Genomic DNA, 25,153 nt, shown 5'->3' on the forward strand with positions numbered 1-25,153 from the left:
AATTATTAACAGAATTAGAAGAAGATTTTGTAGCTAATAGGAGAGAATTACATAAAAAGAGAGTTGAACAGAATTTCACTACCAGGTAGGGGGGAAAATTAATCATGAGGTATACTACCTATTTTTAAGCCAAAATTCTGGGCTTCGGGGAAAGAGCTGCAAAGTTTCTGAAGAGACTGGTTGCTGCTGCAGATTCTCAAAGACAGCTCCAATGAATATTAGAAATGTGACCTTTGTTTCTTAGAAGAGGAGCAGCTGGCTTCATCATGGTCTTCACTATCGTCATATATTTTCCTCTTTGTCCCAATGCAATGTTCTGTTGGTTCATCTTTATACAACAAACGAAATCCAAACTCCTTCATATCTCCGGAGAACGATAATGTAATAAGCCCATAGTCATTTGGTGTTTTTCCATTTGCCTTGGAGGTTTCCCATAAGCCAGCAAGAGGTACCAAGAAAAAATGAATAGTAGGTTCAGTATCACATTCTAAACCGTCGGATGATTCTGAATCATAATTTGGAAGGGTGGATAATTCTAGTTTCTGGGTCATCCCATCATCACACAAGGGAATCAAGTCAACTGTGATGTCAATTAGGTTGCCAGAGTAACATACAGCAAATCCCAAGAAGTTATCACTTACATACCAATTTTCAGGCAAATTGATCAATACACTTTCATCCATTCCCTGATGGTGGAACCAACTTGGGATCTTATTCCCACCATGCACAATGGTAAACACTCTTTGTGACAAGGGATCTGAAGCAGAGATGGCATTCGGCAAGGAAACAATATCCTGAGACAAGGAACACGGAAGTGAAATATACATGGAATTTAGATCCCTCATCACACTGTCTAACATGTGAATATCCGACTTCACTTTCATGCTTCCGAGAATTTCTGGAAAATTTTCTAAACTAGAGCACCCATCTAGATTCAGATATTCAAGGGAATCGATGCACAGAACTGGAAACCTCTTGAGCCGTTTACAATTAGTCAATTTTAATGTGCAGAGCTTTTTGAGACATCCCAGGGAATGATGAACCTCTTTAAGATTCATACAATTTGACAGATTCAAAGTCTCCAAGTTTTGCATCCCCCCGAAACCTGGCAACTCTTTAAGCCTCTTGCAATATGACAGGTCCAAGGATCGAAGAGCACCAAGTTGGGCTATGCTTTGAGGCAAATGCTCAAAATTATTACCACATAGACATAACTCGTTCAAAGAGGATAAGAATCCAATGTCTTCCGGAAGCCCTCCATCTATTAGATTGCAGTAACTAAGATTCATAATCTCCAACAAGCGTAATCCGTCAGACACCGAAGGGAAAACAAAGCACACTCCATCTTCGAGGCCTACTTCTGATTTTTGTTTTGCGAACCGCAAGAAATGAAGCTTGTTCAAATGGACAATGGAGCGCGGAGGTTGTGAAATTAGAGTATCTTTGGCATCAAGCCACTCCAAGTTTTCTAAATCCCCCATCTCTTTTGGCAAGCTTTCAAGTTTTGAGCATGCTGACACATTTAGCTCCACCAAATTTTTCAACTTACAAATAGTGCTCGGAAGTGTTACAAGGTTCTCCAAACCTCTCAAATCTAGGCACCTTATTCCACTTTTTAACTTCAAATTCATGCTTCCGAGGATTTCTGGAAAATTTTCTAAACTAGAGCACCCCACTAGATTCAGATATTCAAGGGAATCGATGCACAAAACTGGAAAGCTCTTGAGTCGTTCACAATTAGTCAATTTTAATGAACAGAGCTTTCTGAGAAATCCCAGGGAAAGATGAACCTCTTCAAGATTCATACAATTTGACAGATCCAAAGTCTCCAAGTTTGGGATCCCCGTGAAACCTGGCAATTCTTTGAGCCTCTTGCAATCTGACAAGTCCAAGAATCGAAGAGTATCAAGTTGTGCTACGCTTTGAGGCAAATGCTCAAAATTATTTCCACAGAGATACAACTCTTTCAACGAGTGTAGGCATCCAATGTCTTCTGGAAGTCCTCCATCTATTAGATTGCAGTAACTGAGATCCAGATGTTCCAATGAACGTAACCCTTTATTCACTTGAGGGAACACAAAGTACACTCCATCTACGAGACCTCTTCCTGAATTTTGTTTTGCAAAACTCAAAAATTTAAGCTTGTTCAACTGGACAATGGAAGATGGAGGTTGTAAAATTAGAGTACCTCTAGCATCAAGATTCTCCAAGTTTTCCAAATCCCCTATCTCTTCTGGAAAGTTTTTAAGCTTAGAGCAATCCGACACATTTAGGCTGACCAAACTTTTCAACTTACAAAGGCTGCTCGGAAGTGTTGCAAGGTTTTCAAAACCTTTAAAACCTAGAGCCCTTATTACACTGTCGAGCATGTGAATCTCTAACTCAGCTTTCATGTTTCCGAGGATTTCAGGAATTTTTTCTAAACTAGAGCAATCCCGTAGACACAGATAGACAAGAGAATCAATGCACAGAGCTGGAAACCTCTTAAGCTGTTTACAATTAGTCATTTTTAATGTACAGAGCTTTTTGAGAAGTCCCAGGGAACAATGAACCTCTTCAAGATTTATACAATTTGACAAATTCAAAGTCTCCAAGTTTTGCATTCCCATGAAGCTTGGCAACTCTTTAAGCCTCTCACAATATGACAAGTCCAAGGATCGAAGAGCACCAAGTTGTTCTATGCTTTGAGGCAAATGCTCGATGTTCATTATACTGAGATTCAACGTCATCAAGTTTGGCATCCCCATGAAGTCTGGCAACTCTTTAAGCATCTTGCACTCTTTTAAGTCCAAGGATCGAAGAGCACCAAGTCGGGCTATGCTTCCAGGCAGATGCTCAAAATTATTTCCAGTGAAATTCAACTTTTTCAAAGAGGACAAGGATCCAATGTCTTCCGAAAGTCCTCCGTCTATTAAATTGCAGTAACTGAGATCCAGAACTTCCAATGAGCGCAACCCTATATTCACTCGAGGGAAGACAAAGTGCACTCCATCTTCGAGACTTATGTTATATCTTTGTTTCGCAAAACTCATGAATGTAAGCTTGTTCAAGCGGAAGATGGAAGACGGAGGTCGTGAAATTAGAGTCCCTGATGCATCAACCTTCTCCAAGTTTACTAAATCTCCTAGATCATCCGGCAAGCTTTCAAGTTTATAGCAATTCGACACATCAAGAATAACCAAACCTTTCAACATGCCAATGCTGCTAGGAAGAGCTACAAGATTATCCAAATGTCTCAGAGTTAGGCACTGAACAATATATGATGGCAGTTCCCTTATCTCAGAATCACACATCTTAATCTTTAAGTTTGGCCTCATTCTTCCGCAGATTTCTGGAAATTTCTCTAAACAGGAGCAGAACTTTAGATCCAGATATTCAAGAGATTCCACATTAACACATGGAAACCTCTTAAGGCGTCTACAATATATCAAATTCAACCTCTTGAGTTTTGTGCGACATCCCAGGGAATGGTGAACCTCTTCAAGATTAATACAATTGCCCAAATCCAAATACTCCAAATTTGACATCTCAGTGAAATCTGGTGTTTGCGTCAGGTCTCTAGAGCGGCTGAGATCTAGCGTCCGTAGATACGGAAAATGCTGCTATTCAGAACAGAAAAAGGATGAGAAAGGAAAACAAGAACAGACAGGTAAAAGAATCTGTAAAAAAAATTGGCTGAGGTTTCAGTACGTTTATCCAAATTAAGAAAAAAATAGCCAAGGTAGTAGAGTTCCAACAGTATTTTCTTTTTATTCTCTCTTTAGATGCAATGACTATTTATTTCAACATTGTATTTTTCTATAAAATAGTTGTACATAAGTTACCCTTCATGTCCGTCCCACTACATGCAATCTTAGGATGAGATTCATATCTTGCTAGGGAAATGTTTGAACCACTTAGCTTCTTATAAGTTAATATATGATAGGAAGATTTGGGAGAAAAACGACATAAAGATCTTCCAGTAATAGATATGAGAATAACCCAAAATCTATCTATCTATNTAAATCTCTATTTCTAGTTGTTACAACAACTCTACTGCCATTACCAAACCAACCAACATCACCTGCTAAATACTCCAAATGATCTCTTTCATCAATGTCATCAAGCACAATTAGCACCTTCATAGAAGAGAGTCTGTTCTGAATCATGCACTTCCCATCGTACTTATTATTGACGTAATCATCTGTTATTCCTAACAGTTCCGAGAGAAGGGTATTTTGTAAAGAATGAAGTTGATTCTTTTTGGCATTTTCTTTAACATTCTCAAGAAAACAAGCAGCTTTAAATTGATAAGATAGAGTATGAAAGATGGCTTTTGCTATTGTCGTTTTACCGATTCCGCCTGTTCCCCAGATCCCTACGATCCGAACATCGTGGATTTCTATTTCAAGTCGGGATTTTAGTTTCTCTAAATGAGCACTTATTCCCACAACATCTTGCAAAGAAGATGAAGAATAAGCATTATTGCACAATTCGACAATCTGTTGAATATTCTGAGATTCAATCCTACATAAATAAGAAGAGTGATTGTGGAGAATGTGAGAAAGTCAAGTATTAGTAAACATTTCATATGTTAAGGGTAACCGCAACAATCTATATGAAAGTTTCAAAACTTGAATAGTTTATGAGGATTTTTATGTGTTCTCTCTGATTGAATTGATAGCCTTCTTACTGATAGAAACATATATAATCTACCATCATTCTTTGATGTCTTTTTAATTGACAGTACTATGCCTTCTTACTGATAAAACCGAACTCTTGAAGAGCTAATTAAAACATTATCTACCAAACAATGTCAGTGAGCAATAAAACTTATAGGAACTATCCCTTCTTACAGATATAATTATTCTATTTTTAGAAAATATGAAAAAATTATTTAAGAAACATATAATCATTATGTTTGACTCAGTTTCGTAGGTAGTGAAGCGTCCAAATTTGAATGGAAATAATTTTGTTTCTTCTATCATAGAAAGCAATTATGTATCTTTAACTCACCCGTCACGAATATCGTATCCTTTTAGATCTGCAGCAGCAGTTAGGGCATTCCTCCATCCTTTCACCTTCTGCATTCCTTCAGCATCATCCTTATACTTTGATTCGTGTTGGGCAAAGGCTTCTGCAAAGCTCTCCCTTTGGTTCCGAACATGCGATGGATCCACATCATAGAACACAGGTATGACAGACTGTCCATTTTCTTCCTTGCATTCCATGATCTTCACTAGTTCATTCAAGCACTGCCTCGATGTAGCATAATTCTTTGAGAAAACGATGAGGGCAACTTGAGACTCTTTGATAGCTTCCAAGAGTTCTTCTTGGATCGAATCGCCACGCTCTAGCCTTTTATCACCTTGAAAGGTGAATATTCCCCTGTTTCTCAAACCTTGGTACAAGTGACTCCTAAATGTTCTGTGGGTATCTTCACCTCTAAAACTTAGAAAGACATTGTACTTCCATTGAAGCAACTGTGACGATCCAACAGTAGAAGAAGATGATGCCATGGATTCATTTTTTTCCCTTATTTGTAACAAGCCCTCAAGCTTTGGTTCGTCTTTATACAACAAACGAAATCCAAACTCCTTCATTTCTCCAGAGAAAGATAACCTAATAAGCCCATAGTCATTTGGTGTTTTTCCATTTGCCGTAGGTGTATCCCATAAGCCAGCAAAAGGTACCAAGAAAAAATGAACAGCAGTTTCTGGAAATTCTTCTGAATGGTTGGATAAGGCAAGTTTCTGGGTCATCCAAGACATCCCATCATCACATAAGGGAATCAAGTCAACTCTGGTGTTACTTAAGTTTCCAAAGTAACATACAGCAAATCCCAAGAAGTTGTCTGATACATACCAATTCTCAGGCAAACTGACTGATACACTTGTATCCATTCCCTGATGGTGGAACCAACGTGGGATATCCTCCCCCCAACTTGTAAACACTCTTAGTGACAAGGAATCTAAAGCAGAGATGTCATGCTGCAATGATGAGATATTCTGGAACAACGAATTACAGATTGAATCATTGCTCCAATCCGCAGTTATTGTATCTAATTGCTGTGGAAATTGTGGCAGGTGTGTAAGCCTCTTGCAATATGATAAGGTCAAGGATCTAAGAGCGCCAAGTTGGGCTATGCTTTGAGGCAAATGCTCAAAATTATTTCCTTCGAGATTCAGCTCTTTCAAAGAGGATAAGGATCCAATGTCTTCCGGAAGTCCTCCATCTTTTAAATTGCAGTAACTGAGATCCAGTTCTTCCAATGAGAGTAACCCTTCATTCACCTGAGGGAACACAAAGCACACTCCATCTTCTGATTTATTTTTTGCAAAGGTCAAGAATCTAAGCTTGTTCAAGCGGACAATGGAAGACGGAGGTCGTGAAATTAGAGTCCCTATGGCATGAAGCTCCTCCAAGTTTTCTAAATCACCTATCTCTTCTGGCAATCTTCCAAGCTTTGAGCAGTAGGACACTTTTAGCTTCACTAAATCTATCAACTCGACAATGCTGCGTGGAAGTGTTGCAAGGTTTTTCATGCCACTCAAATCTAGCTCTGTAGGACTAGATTGGTGCTGAATAACAGCTGATGGTACTTCCCTTAACCCAGAGCGTTCCACATGAATCTTTATCTCCGGCTTCATTTTCCCCCGGATACTTGGAAATTTCTCTAAACTACAGCAACCATCTAGGTGCAGACATTCAATAGATATCACATTAACACATGGAAACCTCTTTAGGCGTCCACAACTCTGCAAATTTAACTCAATAAGTTTTCTGCAACAACCTAGGGAATGGTGAACCTCTTCAAGACTCGAACATTCCTCCAGATTCAAATACTCCAAATTAGGCATCCTTTTGAAATCTGGTGTTTGCTTTAGGCTTTTGGAGTAGCTGAGATCTAGCTTCCGTAGAGACGGCAAATGCTGCAATATATTCAGAATACATAAAGAATGAGATATATAGGAAAACAACAACAGTAGCTGCCCCGGATTTAGATTTAGCTAGTGGGTTTATCTATGAATCAAATGACCTGTGTTTAATTGAAAAATTAGCTTACTGTGAGATGTTTTTCGCAAATCTCATCTTGCTTTTATTTTTTAGAATGCACATTTTAACCCAAATTTGTATATATTTTTTTTATTCTTTAGATGTAATGGCTATTTGCTTTAATTGTGTATTTTTCTTATTTGGGACCAAATCTATAGCAAAATAACTTGGCTAGAATTCCATTGTTTTAGCCGAACAGAAAAGTTATGCCAAAATGATACAGTTCCACTGCATATTTCTTTTTTGCTTCGTCTTTAGATGCAGTGACTATTTATTTCAAGTATGTATTTTGGGGGGCAAAATATGTATATAAAAGAACTTGGTTGCAATTCCATTATTTTCAGCCAAAAAAAAATGTTTTAGCCAAAATAATGGATTGTGTAATTGTTTTTATTTCTTCTTTAGATGCAATGACCATTTATTCTAATTGTGTGTTGTTTTTATCCGGACCAAATCTGTAAAAACAGTTGGTTGAAATTTCATTTGATTATCCACATAAAAAAAGATTTAGCCAAGGTAGTAGAGTTCCAGCTGTGTTTTCTTTTTATTTCCTCTTTAGATGCAATGACTATTTATTTCAGCATTGCATTTTTCTTTTTCGGGCCAAGCCAGTGGAAAAAACTGGTTGAAACTCCATTACTTTTAGTAAAATGAAAAACTTTAGCCCAAGTAGTGGAGTTCCAGCATGTATTTTAAAATTTTGGTCCAAAACTAGAAAAGATGTGTGTGTGTGTTTATTATTTCAAAAAATGTCAAGTGGCAGTGTGGATCTCAACCTGAGACTCCTCAGGAGGATAAATGATAACAAAGAGAGTAATTAAAACAACACAAGTTTTAAAATTGAGCTTCTTAGTTAAAATTATGATGCAAAAATTTAAAAGAAAAAGACATAAAGATATTATAATAACCTATTTCATTTAAACACAAGCATCATAATTCTAGTACAAAAGAAAATAGGTAGTATCTCAAATAAAACAGTACCTTTGCTTCTGTCCATAAATGCCACAGCGAACTCCACCGGAGATCAAGATGAACAAGCCCGGTGGGTTCAAAATTTTCTGGCAATGACTCCCAAGGAGAGTGATTCCAAACAAACCAACGTAAGCTGTTGGGCAGGTACCCATTGGAACCCCGGGGTACAATTTCCAAATCCATCAAAGAGGGATGTGAAGAGAAGGAAGCTAACCTATCATCTTCATTCCCATCATCACATATGTATAGTATCCTCAGCCTTTTCATATTTTTCATTGCCTTTTCATTAAAGTGTAGTTGTTCAAAACAAGTAAACCAGATTGCTTCCACTGCCTCGGTCCCCTGGTAAAAAGATCATGAGTCAACAAAATCATAACTCCCGATGCAGGGTACAATCCGCTAATTACCAATATCACTACTTTCTTACTATACTCCTCACATGCAAATTTTTGTCATGTTTTGTATTATTTATAATTGCACTGAAACATAGGGTACAATATTAGTTAGGTCTTTCTTAAGAAATATGCCACTTAAGAGAAATGCTTTGTGCAATTAATTATATTTTCTAATGATGCATTTTTTGAGGAGTTTTTTAGAGTCAAGTCAAAAAGTTTTTCATGCTCTGATAAAATGAAATTGTAATTGAAGCAGTACCAATAATTGTCATCTTTTAAATTAAAAAAAATGATCAATGATCAAAGGAATTTCGGGCTGAGGATTGGTACCAAAGTAAGTTATGGCCCTCCTTAGTTTTTATCTTCATTTGAGGATTTTTATTAATAGGAAGTTACTCAGGGTAAATATCTGGGTGATATTAGCTTAAAAAATTACTGATTGAGTTAGTATGTACAGAATGTAATACAAATTACAAGCTAATCCAAAGAATGAAATTGGATAAAACAGATTAAGTAGCCACTATACTAAGTCATGGCATAATAACATGAGATAGACGAATTGACTATGTGAGGCAATTATTGTTACTTTTGCTTCTTCTGTTAAAATTAACGACCAAAATGATGTAGCTGCAAGAATATGAAGCAATAGAACACATAACTGAATTGACTGCCCTATATGTTTTTAGAATTGTCTAGCCTACTTACTGTGCTGTTGATAATCACTTCTTTGTAGTCTTCAGCGTCCCATAATCTGCTACGTTTGCCCGGATCCTTTTGCGTTTTCACTATATATCTACCCATCTCTTGTATTAAGTCATGCATTTGAATTGTATCATATTCAGAGATGAACACAAGAGATTTCTCAATTAGGACCTTCAATCCAATATCAACTCTAAAACCACAGCTCTCAAGAATTTGCAGGATCTCATTTTTTTTCCTCCCTCTTAAGAAGCATGCGATATCTAGAAATATCTCTTTCTCTTCAAGATCCAACCAATCATAACTTATTTTGAGGTTTTCAACAAAATTTGAATCAGTGTTTCTCTTTATTTGGTCTACAACAATTCTCCACACAATTATGTCCTTCTTATGTAAGAAAGAACCCAATACTTTTAGGACTAAGGGAAGGCCTTTCGCATGAACTACTACCTCCATTGCTAGCTTCACAAAAGACTCACCTGGTACTTCGTCCTTGAAAGCATATTGATTAAACAGTTGAATAGCTTCATGGTCAACTAATGTAGTCACTTCGTATACTACATTATCATTTCCCATAATTTGCTTGTCTCTAGTTGTAGCAATGATTCTGCTTCCATTGCCAAACCAACGAAGATCCCCTGCTAGGTAATCCAAATGGTCTTTGTGATCTATGTCATCAAGCACAACTAAAACCTTCTTACGACAAAGTCTGCGAGCAATCAGGTGCTTTCCGTCCTCCTTACTGTTCACGTAATTATCTTTTTCCTTTAATAGTTCAGAGAGAAGGATTTTTTGCAAAGAGTGCATTCCATGTTTGTTTTCTTTAATGTCGGCAAGGAAACAAGCACCATCAAACTGGTATGATAGTGTATCAAAAATAATTCTTGTGATTGTCGTTTTGCCGACTCCTCCCACTCCCCATATCCCCACAATCCGAACATCATCAGTTTCCATCTCTAGCAGGGATCCTACTTTCTTCAAATGAGTTTCTATTCCCACAACACTTCGCAAATAAGTCTCCCATAATTTGAATGAAATTTGATCAATAAGATCTTGAATACATTTCAAGGTCCTCCTACATAAAGTAAAAAGATTGTTGATATATATATACAGGTCAAAAAGTCAATAAGAGAATACTTCACATTGTTGAGTACTGCATATAATTATGATAAAGGGACAAAGCACATAAATCAAACTCAAAATTTTAGGTACAGATTATTATTCTATGGTTAAATTCTTCTCTCCATTTCAGTTTATGTGTTGTTTTAACTCACCTATCATGGATAACACAACCGCTGAGATTGGCCACTTGAGTTAAAGTGGTCCTCCATCTTTTCACCTCGTCCATTTCTTCATCATCATTGCACCACTTTTCGTGTTGGGCAAATGCTTCTGCAAACCTCCCCCTTTGCTTCTGAACATCTGATTGATCCACACCGTAGAAGATGGGTATGACTGTTAGTCCATTTTTCTGGTTGCATTCCATGATTTTCACTAATTGATCCAAGCACCACCTCGATTTGGCATAATTCTTTGAGAAAACAACTAGGGCAACTTGAGACTCTTTCATAGCTTTCGGGATTTGTTTGTGATTACGTACCATTTCATCAGCATCATCTAGAAAAGTTGAAATTTTCCTGTCTCTCAAATCCTTGCACAAGTCCATTATAAAATTTCTACGAGTATCTTTGCCTTCAAAACTAAGATAGACATTATACTGCGAGGTGATAGCAGCAGTAGCAGTGTATGAAGCAGGAGAAAATGGAGAAGATGATGATGCCATGGATTCAGTCAGTTAATTGATGTTCCAAAAATGTAAGTTTCTAAGTCAACTGCTATGTTCTATACTTATCTATAGCATGTGGTAGGAAATTCACCACCCCCTAAACGAAAAAAATCCAAAAATACTTAAATTATACCCCAAATTAAACTATATCCTTAGTAGAAAACATCTTTAAAGATTTTAAAAGTAAACAATTTTTATATTTTTACTTGAACTAACAAATCCCACAAAAATCAAGTCATTCCTTCGTAATTATTATTCTTAGATACGCCAAAAATAGTATCGTGAACTTTTTCGTTAATTGAGTTTATCATTCATTTATTTTTCATGTAATTTGATATTAAAAATATTATAAGTTGAAATAGGTCTCTTCTCAATTGAATGTGTTGGAGACTTGAGCTTCTAATAATGTAGAATGAAACTCAAACGCGGGACATAATCAATATTTTGATCACTTTAATATCAGATTGGCCCAAAAAATATTAATTTAAATACAATCTGGCTTTAAAAAAGGTAAGCTAATTAAGCAACAACTCAAGACTTCATATGGTAATATATCCCAAACAAAAGAAGAAATTGAGTTGGAAGTGAGTACATTCTATAAAAAAATTGCTTGGTAAGGTTGCTCAGAAGTTGCCTAGTGTGAATGCTCTGACTATGAGGAATGGTAAGGCCCTTAATAGCGAACAACAATTATTACTAGCAACTAGGGTGACAAGAGAGGAGGTGGAAATAACACTAAAAAATATACATGATATGAAGGCCCTGGGAATTGATGGTTTCAATGCTTTCTCCTTCTTCTTGGACAGTGGTCAGAGAGAACATCATGAATGCAGTTTTGAAGTTTTTTAACACAGGCTACATGTACCAGCCTATTAACTGTACAGTAATGACTCTTATTCCCAAGATTGTCAATCCAACTAAAATTGGAGAGTGTAGACCTATTTCATGTTGCACAACATTGTACAAGATTATTTCAAAAGTGATTACTATAAGGTTGTAGAAGGTGATGAGTTCTTTAGTTGATCCTAATCAATCAACTTTTGTTCCAGGGAGCGCTATAAATGACAATATTATTCTAAGCCATGAGCTAGTGAAAGGGTATGATAGAAAGGTATTTCCAATAGATGCATGATAAAAGTGGATATGAAGAAAGCTTATGACTCAATTGAATGGAGTTTTCTGGAGCAAATATTACATGAACTGAAGTTTCCAGCTATAGTGATCAAGTGGATAATGCAGCGTGTCACCAGAGTAACCTATTCATTTCAGGTTAATGGAAGATCACAAAACCATTTAAAGCTCAGAGAGGGGTTAGACAAGGGGACCCATGTCCCCTTTTCTATTTGTATTGACTATGGATTATCTCACCAGGAACCTAACAGGTCTACATACAAATCTTGAGTTCCATTACCATCCAAGGTGTAAGAAATAGAGAATTATTCAGTTGAGTTTTGCAGATGATTTATTGATGTTCTGTAGCGGTGATATCAAGTTTGTTAGAAGCTTATATAAGTGCTTTATGGTTTTTTCCAATGCATCAGGGCTGGTGGCAAATGTCGACAAAAGTTGTGTTTATTTTGGAGGGATAAAACAGAATGTACAGGATCAAAATTCTACATGAACTCTAATTTGTGAAAAGAGAGCTCCCATTCAGGTATTTCGGAGTCCCCTTGAGTACAAAGAGAGTGTCTATTGTCCAATGTAAACCCCTTATTGACAAAATGTTGAATAGAGTCACTTGTTGGACAAATAAATTCCTCTCATATGCTGGCAGAGCTTAATAGGTGAAGAACGTCTTATTTTCTATACAAACCTTTTGGGCACAAATCTTTGCATTTCCTAAGAAGATTCTACATGCTATTGAGAGTATATGTCGAAAGTTTTTGTGGACAGGAAATGCAGAGGCATCAAAGAAAGCATTATTAGTCTGGGAGAAGTTATGTTGGCCCAAAGCAAGTGGAGGTCTGAACTTCCTGGATGTGTTTATCTGGAACAATACTGCTATTGGGAAGTTACTATGAAATCTCCGTAAGAAAAAGGATAAATTATGGGTGGAATGGATACATGGTTATTATGGGCAAAAAGGAATTCGGGGTATCCAAGCAAATCAAGCATCATGGCTGGTACAAAGAATACTTAAAGCTCATAAACATCTTCAAGCTGCTAGCTACAATAAGCATATTTTAAAGCAAATGGAATAGTACTCTATTAAGAAGGTTTATAAAAAGATTAGACGAGATAGAGAGAAAGTGGAGTGGAGAAAGTTGATATGGTCCAACTATGGTGCACCAAAGTGGTTGTTCATACTGTATTTAGCTCTAAACAGAAGGCTGTCAACAAAGATAGAATGACAAAATGGGGAGTAACATCTAATTTGACATGTCCCTTATGTCAAGTGGAGGATGAAGATATTGATCACCTCTTTTTTGCATGCATGTTCACTGCTAGAATAAGGAAGAAGTTGTTAGCTTGGCAAGGAATACAACGTACATGAGGGAAGTGGCATGAAGAAATACAATGGGAAACAACATATATGAAGAGCAACACCAACAAAGCCAAGGTGTATATGATGGTTATGGCAGGAACCATCTATCATGTGTGGATAGAGCGCAACAACAGAATCTTTCAGTCCAAACGGAGAAATGAGGAGTTCATGATTAGGCACATCATTAGAGAAATACATTAAAAAGGATCCCGTCATAGTAAGATAGGCAGTAGACTTCGAGAACTCAATATGTACCCTTAGGATAGAAGCCGTGGGAGAAGTTTGATAGATAAAGTGTGATGTTTCAGCAAGTCTTGGAGCATGGATGTCCAAGTCTGCTGTTTTTTTTCCAGTTTTGTAATATTCACTTTGGTAAATTAAAATTTACTTACCAAAAAAAAAAAGCTTATTTCCATTACTAAATGAGAAAAGGAGCATATCATGTGTCCTTACACCTTCCAAACATTTTTTGTTTCAGTAATCAATGGTGTCTAAGATTTTTAATATATTTTTAAGAACTTCTTATAGCAGGTAATGAAATTATGCAGAAAAACTTTGTTGATATTCACATGAATCGCTCATGTTTTCGTAGAATCCCTTAGTTTTTTGATGATATCTTACAAAAGGATGGAAATTGTTAACTTTCATATACTTAAAGGATGTTTTTTGCCAAAAAAAATATTTTTAAGATGTAATTTCAGTTTGGCGTCTAATTTAAGGATGTTTTTGACCAAAAACTCCCCTAGTTGCTCCTCATAATATCCTTATAATAACCTAAGAAACTTTAAACTTTAAACTCAAAAATCATATAATGAACATATAGTTTCATAAAGATTCCTATTGTCCCTCGCTCTTATACACACATGTTTGTCTTTATAGTATGAAGCAAGGCCTCTTTTGTTGTGGTAACTTGCTAGTCTTAACTATTGAGATATTATTGTTGCTGGTTCTAGTTTTCATGCAGGCAAAGAAGTACTTATTTGTCCTCAAATTCTATCATTATGCTTAAGTGGGCTATTAAAGTCGCCACACTTATTTAATTAAAACACTAATAAATGCCCTAATTAAATTAAGTAGACCAAATTAGCCATGTAGAGTATCATTTGACACTCTTTTAAAAAAAAACTAAAATAGAACATGTACTAGAAGCACAAGTAGGTAATTATCGTAGTGTATTTTAGTACAAAGAAAATAATAGTTTATGTAGATAAATTAAATAATAAATAGTTGAGGTATGATCTCACGAAAAATGAGAGTTTAAGTCTATATTGGACCATTAACTCAAGAAAATATTATGTGCTACTTATAATTTATTTAATTATTTTTTAATTATCAAATGTTATTATTGGAAAATAAGTATTAATAGTCAGTTACTTCCAACATCCCCAATAGCTAGTGTAAAATTGGGATAAATAATTTGTCTTGATTTTTTAAAGCAACATATAGTTTTATTTTATTTTTGGAATAAAACAATATTTAAAATGAAACAAAGAGAGAAGATCAATAATGTCTTCACTCAACTCGAATGCCTCCAATGTCTCGCCTAGTCCTCTACAACTTGCTTTTTGAGTATGAAAAATCTATGTAAATTTAACTCTATCGTTAAAATGTGAGTTTATTAATTGAATTAATTATCAACAACATACTGGAAATATAATTTAAGACATGCTTTATACATAGATAATAATAGTTCTCATATAAGGGTAAAAAAAGAGTTGGGACATATGTTGAGAATGTAAAGTATACAGTAAAGTTAGTTAGCAGTGTACAGTAAAGTTAGTAGTTATGAACAGTAGAGTAAGTTAAAAGATCTGTTAGTTAAAGCTAGTTAAGGGTCAAGTTGTTGATTAGTTAATTCATGCAATGCTAGTTGCTTAGTGATTGTGTATATATACAGATACATTGTAATACTCATTTTCTCAATTCACATTTTATAAAACACAATTCTCTTCCCTAAATCTCTGTTTCTCTCTAATCGAAGTTGACCTCCATTAACGGAGGAATCGAGCTGGTTCATGGTGTTGGTTTTGTCATGGTATCAGAGCACAGTGAATTGCTCCTAGTTCTCCTCTAATATCACTTCGTAAGCTTCTTTTTTATAATCGCACAATTTCTCGGTGTTGATTTTTTTTTTATTAGCTGGTGGAAGAATTGTGTTGTGAATTCTTTGCTTCTGTCAATTCTTTGATTCTCTTCTGGTGGATCAGTTTTTTCTCTCTCTCGCTTTATTACGTCAATTGGTTTCCATTTTGCTTTCGTGCCGATCTTCATCGAGAATACTCGAATATCATGGTTGACATTCAAGCTGATTCCCAAGCTGATACTACTTCTAGTTCGTCTACAGTTAGAATGGACTTTGCTAGTCCTTTTTACTTGCACCCTTCAGAGAGTGCAGGATCTTCTATTTTACCTGCTGTCTTTAATGGTACGGGTTATAGATCTTGGTGAAGGGCTGTTCTAAGAGCTTTATCAGTCAAGAGCAAAACAAAATTCATTAACGGAACTATTGTATGACCTACTCCCACTTATCCTAGTTTTATGCAGTGGGAGAGGTGCGATGACATGGTCACGTCCTGGATCTTAAATTTTTTATCTCCAGATCTGTGTGATAGATTACAGTATGTGAATAATGCCAAGGAACTCTGGGCAGAGTTAGAAGAAAGGTATGATAAAACCAATGGATGCAAGTTGTACCAATTGCAGAAAGAGATCAATGATCTTGTCCAAGGCACTCTGGACATTACTAGGTATTACACAAGATAGGAGACTAATACATTTTCTAATGGGGTTGAATGAGATGTATACAACTATCAGAGGTAACATTCTCATGATGAGCACACTTCCTAGTATGGCTCAAGCTTTTGCCATATTATCCCAAAAGGAAAAGCAAAGAGAAGTGAAACCTCACAATCATACAACTTTGGATTCTACATCTCTAAATACCTATGGACAAATTAGCAACAGTGCAGGTTACAAAAGGGCTCAGGACAAACTACAATCCATCTAGAGGGGGTGGAACAAATTCTGGTAATACAAATAACAATGTGTTCAGAGGAAATTCCAGTACTAGCAAATCCTCTTTGTTTTGTGACTACTGTAAGAAATCAGGACACACAAAGGATAGATGTTACAAGTTTCATGGATACCCATCTAATCCAAGGTTCCAAAAGGGAAAAGGCATAGGTTCTGCAGCAAATGTGTGTGCCCTTGATGTGAATGGGCATCAAACTGAGGAAGAACCTGAACTGGGGAGGAGAATGCCATTGAACCTGTCCAAAGACCAATATGAACAACTGTTAAATCTCTTAGGAACGCTGTAAGTTGGAAATGGAGTATCAAGTTCAGACAACTCATACAACATGCTGAATGGAGCTGTGAATCTGGCAGGTATACTTGCTTGTTATTCCTCTATAACTGATATAGGTGACCTTTTTTGTAAATGTGTTAAGTTGACTGCTAACTCTTGGATCATAGATTCAGGAGCATCACACCATATGACATATGATAAAACCACCCTCACAAACATTAAATCACTTATCCTTTCCTTATCTCACTACCTAATGGTTATAAGGTTAAAGTGACTGAAATTGGTAATGTTTGTTTAAATCCAACATTGACTCTAAGAAAAGTATTGTTTGTACCTAGCTTCAAGTTTAATCTCATTTATGTTCACTGTTTAGCATTACAACTCAGTGGTGTAGTCAGTTTTGATAAATTTTCTTGTTTACTGCAGGGCCCTTCTCTGAAGAGCCCTCTGGAACTTGGTAAAGCCAAGAATGGCTTGTACTTCCTGTGTAGTAAATGCCACAACTGCTGTCCATCTGCTGAGAACAAACCACTAAGATTACCACATTTCAATTGTCATCTTGTCCCTTCTTTAGACAACATTGATAAAATTTCAAAAGTGTACACTTCATCTTTTGTAAAATACTCTCCTATAAATAAAGAAGATTGTATTGTGGCTTCTTCCTCTTGTCTTACTGATGTTTGTCCTTCATTTGCAAATGTCTCTTATCACATTCATGATGATGAACTCTTATGGCATGCTAGATTAAGACATGTACCTTTTGTAAAAATGAAAAATATTTCAACCATACCTGTGAAATTTTCTCCCAAACAACCTTTTTCCTGCACAATATGCCCTATGGCTAGACAAACTAGGATGCCATTTCCAGAAAGCACTACTACTACCACTAAAGTGTTTGAGTTACTACATATTGATTTGTGGGGACCTTACCACATTCCCACACATGATGGCTATCACTATTTTCTCACTATGGTAGATGACCACAATTGGTCTACTTGGACACAATTGCTAAGATGTAAAAGTAATGCCCTCCAAACCATCAAAGCTTTCATATCCCTTATAGAGAATCAGTTCCAAACCAAGTTGAAAGCCATAAGATCTGATAATGGGTTAGAGTGCACTTCAACTGAGGCCACATGTTTCTTTCAAACCAAGAGTATTATACACCAAAGAACTTGTCCTTATACACCTCAACAAAATGGTGTGGTCGAAAGAAAACACAAGTACCTACTAGAAACAGCAAGAGCACTTTTATTTCAATCCAAATTACCTATGAGGTACTGGGGGGAATGTGTACTGACTGCTACATACCTCATTAATAGATTACCCACTCAACAACTTCAGAACAAGATTCCATATGAAATATTATACAAAAAAACAGCCCACATATTCTCACCTTAAAAGTTTTGGTTGTCTTTGTTTTCCCACTACCTTGAAAATTCACAAGGATAAGTTTGAACCAAGAACCACACTCTATATTTTTGTTAGCTACCCATTCAATACAAAAGGTTACAAAGTTTTGAATCTGGTTACCAAGAGAGTTCATATATCTAGAGAAGTGACTTTCCATGAAAAAGTTTTTCCTTTTGTTATTGCCCCTGATGGTTCTAGTTTCAATTCCATTTCACAAATGTTTATTCATGCCACTAACATGACTTGTATGCCTGGTCAAATGAACATTTTTACTGATGATAATATACTGGACAGTCTCACACCACATGAGGTCATTAATAATCAAACAATCAGTAACACAAATATGAATGTAATACCATCTATTGTCCAACCTGAACCTACAAATAACCTGCCTAGTCCTAATATTTCCATGCCCGATAATACTTTGCTAGCACCCAGAAAAACCACCAGGCCTATTCATACTCCCACTTACCTAAAAGAATATAACTACACCTTACTTAAGCTACACTCTTTCACCTCTTTTATGTCTCATGAACCTATTTACTTCACAAGTCTATGTTCTGATAGCCAACAGTTGGTGACAACAATTTCACATGACTGTGAGCCTACTTCATTTAAAGAGGCAATACTGCACCCTGCCTGGCAGCAGGCCATGGCACAGGAGTTTGAAGCTTTATATGCCAATGACACTTGGGAGATGGTTATGTTACCTGATGGAAAGAAAGTTATTGGATGCAAGTGGGTGTACAAGATCAAGCACAAAGCTGATGGTAGTGTGGAGAGATTTAAGGCCAGATTGGTGGTCAAAGGCTATACACAACAAGCTGGGGTAGATTACACTGAAACCTTCTCACCTGTGGTTAAAATGACCACTGTTAGGACCCTAATTTCTTTGGTTGTCAAGAAGGATTGGAACTTGTATCAATTGGATGTCAATAATGCATTCTTGCATGGTGATTTACATGAAGAAGTGTACATGGTAGCCCCACAAGGCCTTGTAGTATGTGATGACAACATGGTGTGCAGACTGAAAAAATCATTGTATGGACTGAAGCAGGCTAGCAGACAATGGTATGAGATATTGGCAAACAGTCTTTGTTCAAAAGGGTACCAACACTCTGACAGTGATTACTCACTGTTTTATAAAAGAAAGGGCTGCTCTTTGGTCTTTGTTGTTGTATATGTGGATGATATCATCCTAACAAGGACTGATGTAGATGAGATCAACTCCCTAAAAGTTTTCCTAAATGATCAATTCAAGATAAAAGACTTGGGCAAATTACACTACTTTCTAAGACTAGAGATCCTATACAGACATAATGGTGTTCTAATCTCACAAAGGAAATTTACTTCTGATCTCCTGAAGGATTTTGATGTATTAAATTACAAAAGTACTACATCTCCACTTGATTGTACTGAGAAGTTGACAACCACAAATGGCAAACTCTTATCTGATCCCACTCAATATAGAAAATTGATTGGCAAGCTGAACTTTCTAACCAATACTAGAATGTACATAGCTTATAGTGTGCAACACTTGAGCCAATTCATGCAATCCCCCAGAGAACCACATTTAAAAGCAGCCTACTATGTACTCAGATATTTGAAACAGGATTCTACATTGGGGATTTTCATCTCAAACAAGCCTGATTTTGTCATCAGTGCTTATTGTGATTCTGATTGGGCTGCTTCCCCTGACTCCAGGAAGTCTGTTAGTGGATATTTGGTGCTTATGAGTGATAGCCCTATCGATTGGAAGTCTAAGAAACAACCCATAGTGTCCCTATCGTCTGCTGAAGCTGAATATAGAGCCGTGAGACAAGTTGTGGGAGAATTAGTGTGGCTTGAGAGATTGCTTGGTGAACTGACAGTCCAATGCTCCTTGCCTATACATGTACATTGTGACAGTCAAGCAGCAGTCCATATTGCCAAGAATCCAGTTTTTCATGAGAGGACAAAACACATAGAGATTGATTGCTATTTTGTTAGGAGTAAGCTTCAACAAGGCTTGATCACACTCCATCACATCTCCACTGATTCACAGTTGGCAGACATCTTCACCAAAGCACTGACTGGGGTCAAACATACTACTCTGTTGCACAAGTTGTCTGTAATTACCTCACCTCCAACTTGAGGGGGGTGTTGAGAATGTAAAGTATACAGTAAAGTTAGTTAGCAGTGTACAGTAAAGTTAGTTATGAACAGTAGAGTTAGTTAAAAGATCTGTTAGTTAGAGCTAGTTAAGGGTCAAGTTGTTGATTAGTTAATTCACGCAATGCTAGCTGCTTAGTGATTGTGTATATATACAGATACATTGTAATACTCATTTTCTCAATTCACATTTTATAAAACACAATTCTCTTCCCTAAATCTCTGTTTCTCTCTAATCGAAGTTGAACTCCATTAACGGAGGAATTGAGCTGGTTCATGGTGTTGGTTTTGTCAACATAAAACTAAGTTGATAATTACAATTAATTTTATTGTAGGGGCATAGGAGGCAGGGTAGGTTGGCTTAAAAAGTGTTATTGGTGCTTCATTTGGTATGTGTATCTTATTATTGTGATATCAACTTATTTTATATTATAGATATGTCACTTAGCAATTAAAAAAATTCGTATACTTCTAATCAAACGACCCTTTGTTGGAGCTAATAATTTAGTGTGGGTTAGTTTCTTTAAAGGTAAGATTTTTTTTAATAATTTTTTTTCATATATATTATTTCAAAATTATTATCACCTTCCTAATCACTCAATATTCCGAACTCTCATTACTTGACCATGTCAAATGAAGTGGAAATATCTCTTGAGATTTTAATATGGTGGGTGTAGGGTTTTGATAGACATTACTAGTTAGATTTTGGATGTTTACGTAATGGTATTTAATACTCCCTTCGTTTTAATGCAATAAGTTAGAATGAGTCGAGAGTCTATTGAATACGATCTAACTTCAATAACAACAACAATCCAATAACAATAAATTTAGTAAATCTCAAAACCCGAGTTAAACTTCAATAACAACAATAATTTCAATAGAGTCTCAAAAGCGGAGTTTGAAAAAGATAAAATATACGAAGACCTTATCACTATCTCAAGAAGGTAAAAAAATTATTTGATAGACCCTCGACTCGAGTAAACTCTTCAAATTCTAAATTCGTTTCTTAATAAATAAATTTCCCATGAAAAATTCTGACCCCTAGTCCCCTACACCTCGAAGAAGTTAACATTAGTTACATCCTACGAGAAAAAAGGAAAAAACAAATTGCAGTTACATATGTAATTATCTTAAAATATTTTATTTAAAAGATTAAAAAAATATGACCGTTGGGAACCAGATGTATATTTTAATATTAATTTATTTTTTCTACAAAGTACAAATTTTTATTTTTTATTTTTACTTTGCATTGTCTATGTCTGTTTTTGGTCTTAAAGAACTAGGACATTTACATGTCAAAAAAATGCATTGATAAACACAAACAAACAAACATGCACAACATGATAAATTTACTAGCTAGTTGTAACGGCTACCTACAAAGTGCTTTTGTTTGTTTCTATGCAAACATTTTTTTATTCATCTGAGAATTCGATAGCTGCTTTGGAGATGAGTTATGTAAATATTAAAATTTATATAAGTAATATCACGTTTAGTAGTTTTGTTAGAAGAAAAACTCTTCATGTATAAAATTAAGGGAAAATGCTCAAATTTATCATCGAATATTGAGAAAAGATTCATCTATGACATCTGTTAAAGTTTGACTCATCCATGCTATTTTTGTTAGAGAAAAGGCTCATTCATGCCATAATTTGTTAACTAACTGAAATAACATAAATGAACCAAACTTTTAACGAATGACATAGATGAACCTTTTTTCGATGTTCGATGACATATATAAACATTTTCCCTTTTTAAAAATGATATAATAAATGACGTGGTCTAATCATAATTGACCATGTGTTAAAATTGATTTTGCAAAATCAATCAAAAATATTTTTAGTTGAGAAACAATGACATGGATGAGCTTTTTCTCAAACGGTGATAACATAGATGGACCAAATCTTTAACGAATGAGATAAATGAGTCTTTTTTTTATAGTTTAATGACATAAATTAAACATATTTAATCATACTAAATATAATTTGATATAAATATTCAACGCAAGTAGGCTCTAACCTTGCATTATATTAAAAAGAATATAATCACTTAGAATATACATAAATAATTTACTTAGAAACTAGTAAGCTATTATGTCCTTTTCCTTTTTAAGCTATGCTTGTATTTAAAACCTTAATTTTTTAAAATTGTTTTATTATTTGACTGGTAGGTCACACTGATTGCCATTTTCATATTGTTCCTGGAACAATAATTCTCTATGTTAATTAATAATAATAATAATAATAACATGACTTAATAGTAACTTACAAAATTTCGTTTTCAATATTCTCATATGATAAAAAATAATCTTGAAGTACTGATTGTTTTGTACAGTTAATAAATTATCAATAGTACTACAACATTCAATTAATGAATCTATCTAACTCCAATTCAAACTTAAAAGCATAGTAAAATAAAATAAAAATAAAAGCAAAAACAAAAACAAAGATACAGTAATATGAAGTGATTATATGTTGGATTCCGTGGGTCATGGTGAAATAGATAAGATATCCCCGTTCTTAAGTAAAGATTTCGTATTTAAATTTTGAGTACGAAAAGATTTATATTAAAGAACATTTTTTTTTAAGAAACGTAGATTTTCAATATAACTCATCTCCAAATGTTAACTTACAAACTAAAGATAGTTTAAATTCATGAAAAGAAAATACTCATCTGTCATTTTATATCTGTTATGAGATTCTTCAATACCCCCATCTTATATTCACGACTTGACATGGAATTCAATACCAATACACAAACGGGCGAGTTCTACATGTAAAGAAATGAAGTTTGAGCCTAATTCAATACTTAAAAATTAGCTCAAGGGATGAGTATTTATTATTCAAATTTGTATAACGAGATCACTTATTTCTTTTTCATCTAAAGACTTTACACAATAAATTTTATACGTTAATCTAAATTAATCGAGATATAAAACAGATAAATATTTATTAAAAAAAAAACAAAAAAGGGAAGATATTTCAATTTCTGACAAGACATCCATGTGATTGATACAAAAAAAAAAATTATACAAAAAAAATACTCTCTTCTTCTTCTCTATATCTTTCTACTACAAATTAAATACCTTTTCACCTCACTCTTGCCCCACTCTCTGTTTTCCTCTTCTTTTTTTCTCTCTCTGGAGATTCTGTTTTACATTTCAATATTCTCTTCTTTCCACTATATACACTTTAACCTCTTGCCCTTTGTTCAAAGATAGCATCTTTTTCCTTTCTTCTTCTCTAATCTCATCATTTTTCTCGCTCGTTTCCATTTTTCTCAAGTGGGGTTTATGGAAACTAACAGAACTTTGCTTTTCTTACTGTTTTTAGCAGTTTCTGCAGTTCTTGCTGATGAAGGTGAGCTGTTTTTATAGTTTTTGAAATGGAAAGTGTTGTTTTGGTTTGTTTTAGTTGGTTATGTCTTTATTTTAGTATGATAAGATATAAAAACTTGTTCTTTATTGTGCATGTGTTGGACCCTTCTTAAAACTTCAAGATTTTGTTCATTTCTTTCATTTTAAGAGGGGTTAGGTAAGTATTATAGTTTTTAATGGGATTTTTTAATGTTGTGTATGTAAGAGATGGAGTATGAATTAGGGATTCTTGAGAAGAGATATGGTGAGAAGGAAAAAGTTTAAAGAGTAAAGTTTCCAACTTTCCTACTCCTTTTGTCTTTTTCTGTATGTAGTTTAGTTGCTTGGTCATTTATGTGAATGACTTGACAATCTTTTTTGGGAGGTGGGGTTTTGGCCTAAAACACAAAATCATGTACAAACTATAGAGCTGAATGTACAACTTTTTAATTTGGGTGTGTCACCTGATCTAGTGGTCAATGAGGTGGGTGAAAAATATGGGTGAGGTTCAATTCTCCATAGAGAAAGGAGTTAAGGTGACTAGGTGAATTCTTCCCATTTGCCTTAGTATTGATGGACAGAGTTATCCGGTACCGCTTTTGGTGCACGGTAGCTAGTTTGGCCACCTGCCATCAAAAGAGGGGAAAAAAGAGAAACTTTTACTACGGTGTGTCATCCGATGTAGTGGTGGTTAATGAAGTGGTTGAAAACTATGTGAGGCATCCGAATTTCCATAGACAATAAGGTGTTGGTTCAAAAGAGGGGAAAAAAGAGAAACTTTTACTACGGTGTGTCATCCGATGTAGTGGTGGTTAATGAAGTGGTTGAAAACTATGTGAGGCATCCGAATTTCCATAGACAATAAGGTGTTGGTTGAGTTCTTCCCATTTATCTAAGCGTTGGTCATCAGAGTCATCTCGTACTTGTGTTGGTGGAGATAGAAAGTAGAAATAGAAAGAATTTTACTAAGGGGTAGGGGTAAGGTCCGTGTATATCTTACCCTCTTCCGACCTCACTTGTGTTAAAGTTTTGCTTTTTCTCAAGTAAAGAGTAAATATATGTGTTAGGCAACCAAAACCAGATCTTTGAGATTTATAATCATGCGTGAGACAAAGAACAAAGAATAGAACACATCTCAGATGTAAAGAAAAAGCAGGAAGAACCTGATGTACAACTAATTTCATGTGCTTTTTATACTAGTCCACATTGGCATGCTCCCAAATTACAAACAAGTTGGCCAAGTACATGGTCCCAGCTTTCCATTCTCAAGTTATTTTCTCTTGGTTATGATTCTGATGTGGAATATTCTGCTTCTAGTCCTCAATAATTGATGCACAAACAGCACTCGAGGTGTGGCTTAGAGGTCAATAAAATGTGTTAAAACCAAGACAAAAAGCTCTAGGTGATTTCTTCTAATTTACCTACTTTGGTGACCAGTTATTTGGTGTCGACGCTAATGGGAGGTATTAGGTATACGGATTAGTCGAGAGGTGTGCACAAGTTTGTCTGGCCACAACAGTCATAAATTATATAATATTGATGCATATTTAAATAAGTT

General features: G+C 35.4%; 2 protein-coding genes and 1 long non-coding RNA gene across 3 annotated transcripts in view; 1 reads left to right on the forward strand and 2 right to left on the reverse strand.

The window, feature by feature from the left end:
• The window catches only part of LOC125843909 (uncharacterized), a 54,615-nt gene extending 54,398 nt beyond the window's left edge, over positions 1-217 (reverse strand). Inside the window, exon 1 of the mRNA XM_049523131.1 lies at positions 119-217. The gene's annotated coding sequence lies outside the window, so the exon portion shown is untranslated. The remainder of the gene's footprint in view (positions 1-118) is intronic.
• LOC125843921 (uncharacterized) overlaps positions 1-1,275 on the forward strand; it is a 105,150-nt gene extending 103,875 nt beyond the window's left edge. Inside the window, exon 3 of the long non-coding RNA XR_007444070.1 lies at positions 1,140-1,275. This is a non-coding gene — a long non-coding RNA (uncharacterized LOC125843921). The remainder of the gene's footprint in view (positions 1-1,139) is intronic.
• LOC125843862 (uncharacterized) overlaps positions 1-25,153 on the reverse strand; it is a 573,332-nt gene that overhangs the window by 106,133 nt on the left and 442,046 nt on the right. Inside the window, exons 7-8 of the mRNA XM_049523084.1 lie at positions 4,996-6,272; positions 4,064-4,506 (exon numbers count right to left, since the gene is read on the reverse strand). Coding sequence (XP_049379041.1) covers positions 4,064-4,506; positions 4,996-6,272 — 1,720 coding nt within the window. The remainder of the gene's footprint in view (positions 1-4,063; positions 4,507-4,995; positions 6,273-25,153) is intronic.

Source organism: Solanum stenotomum, chromosome 11 (assembly GCF_019186545.1).
Source record: "Solanum stenotomum isolate F172 chromosome 11, ASM1918654v1, whole genome shotgun sequence".
In the NCBI taxonomy this organism is placed as follows: Eukaryota; Viridiplantae; Streptophyta; class Magnoliopsida; order Solanales; family Solanaceae; genus Solanum; species Solanum stenotomum.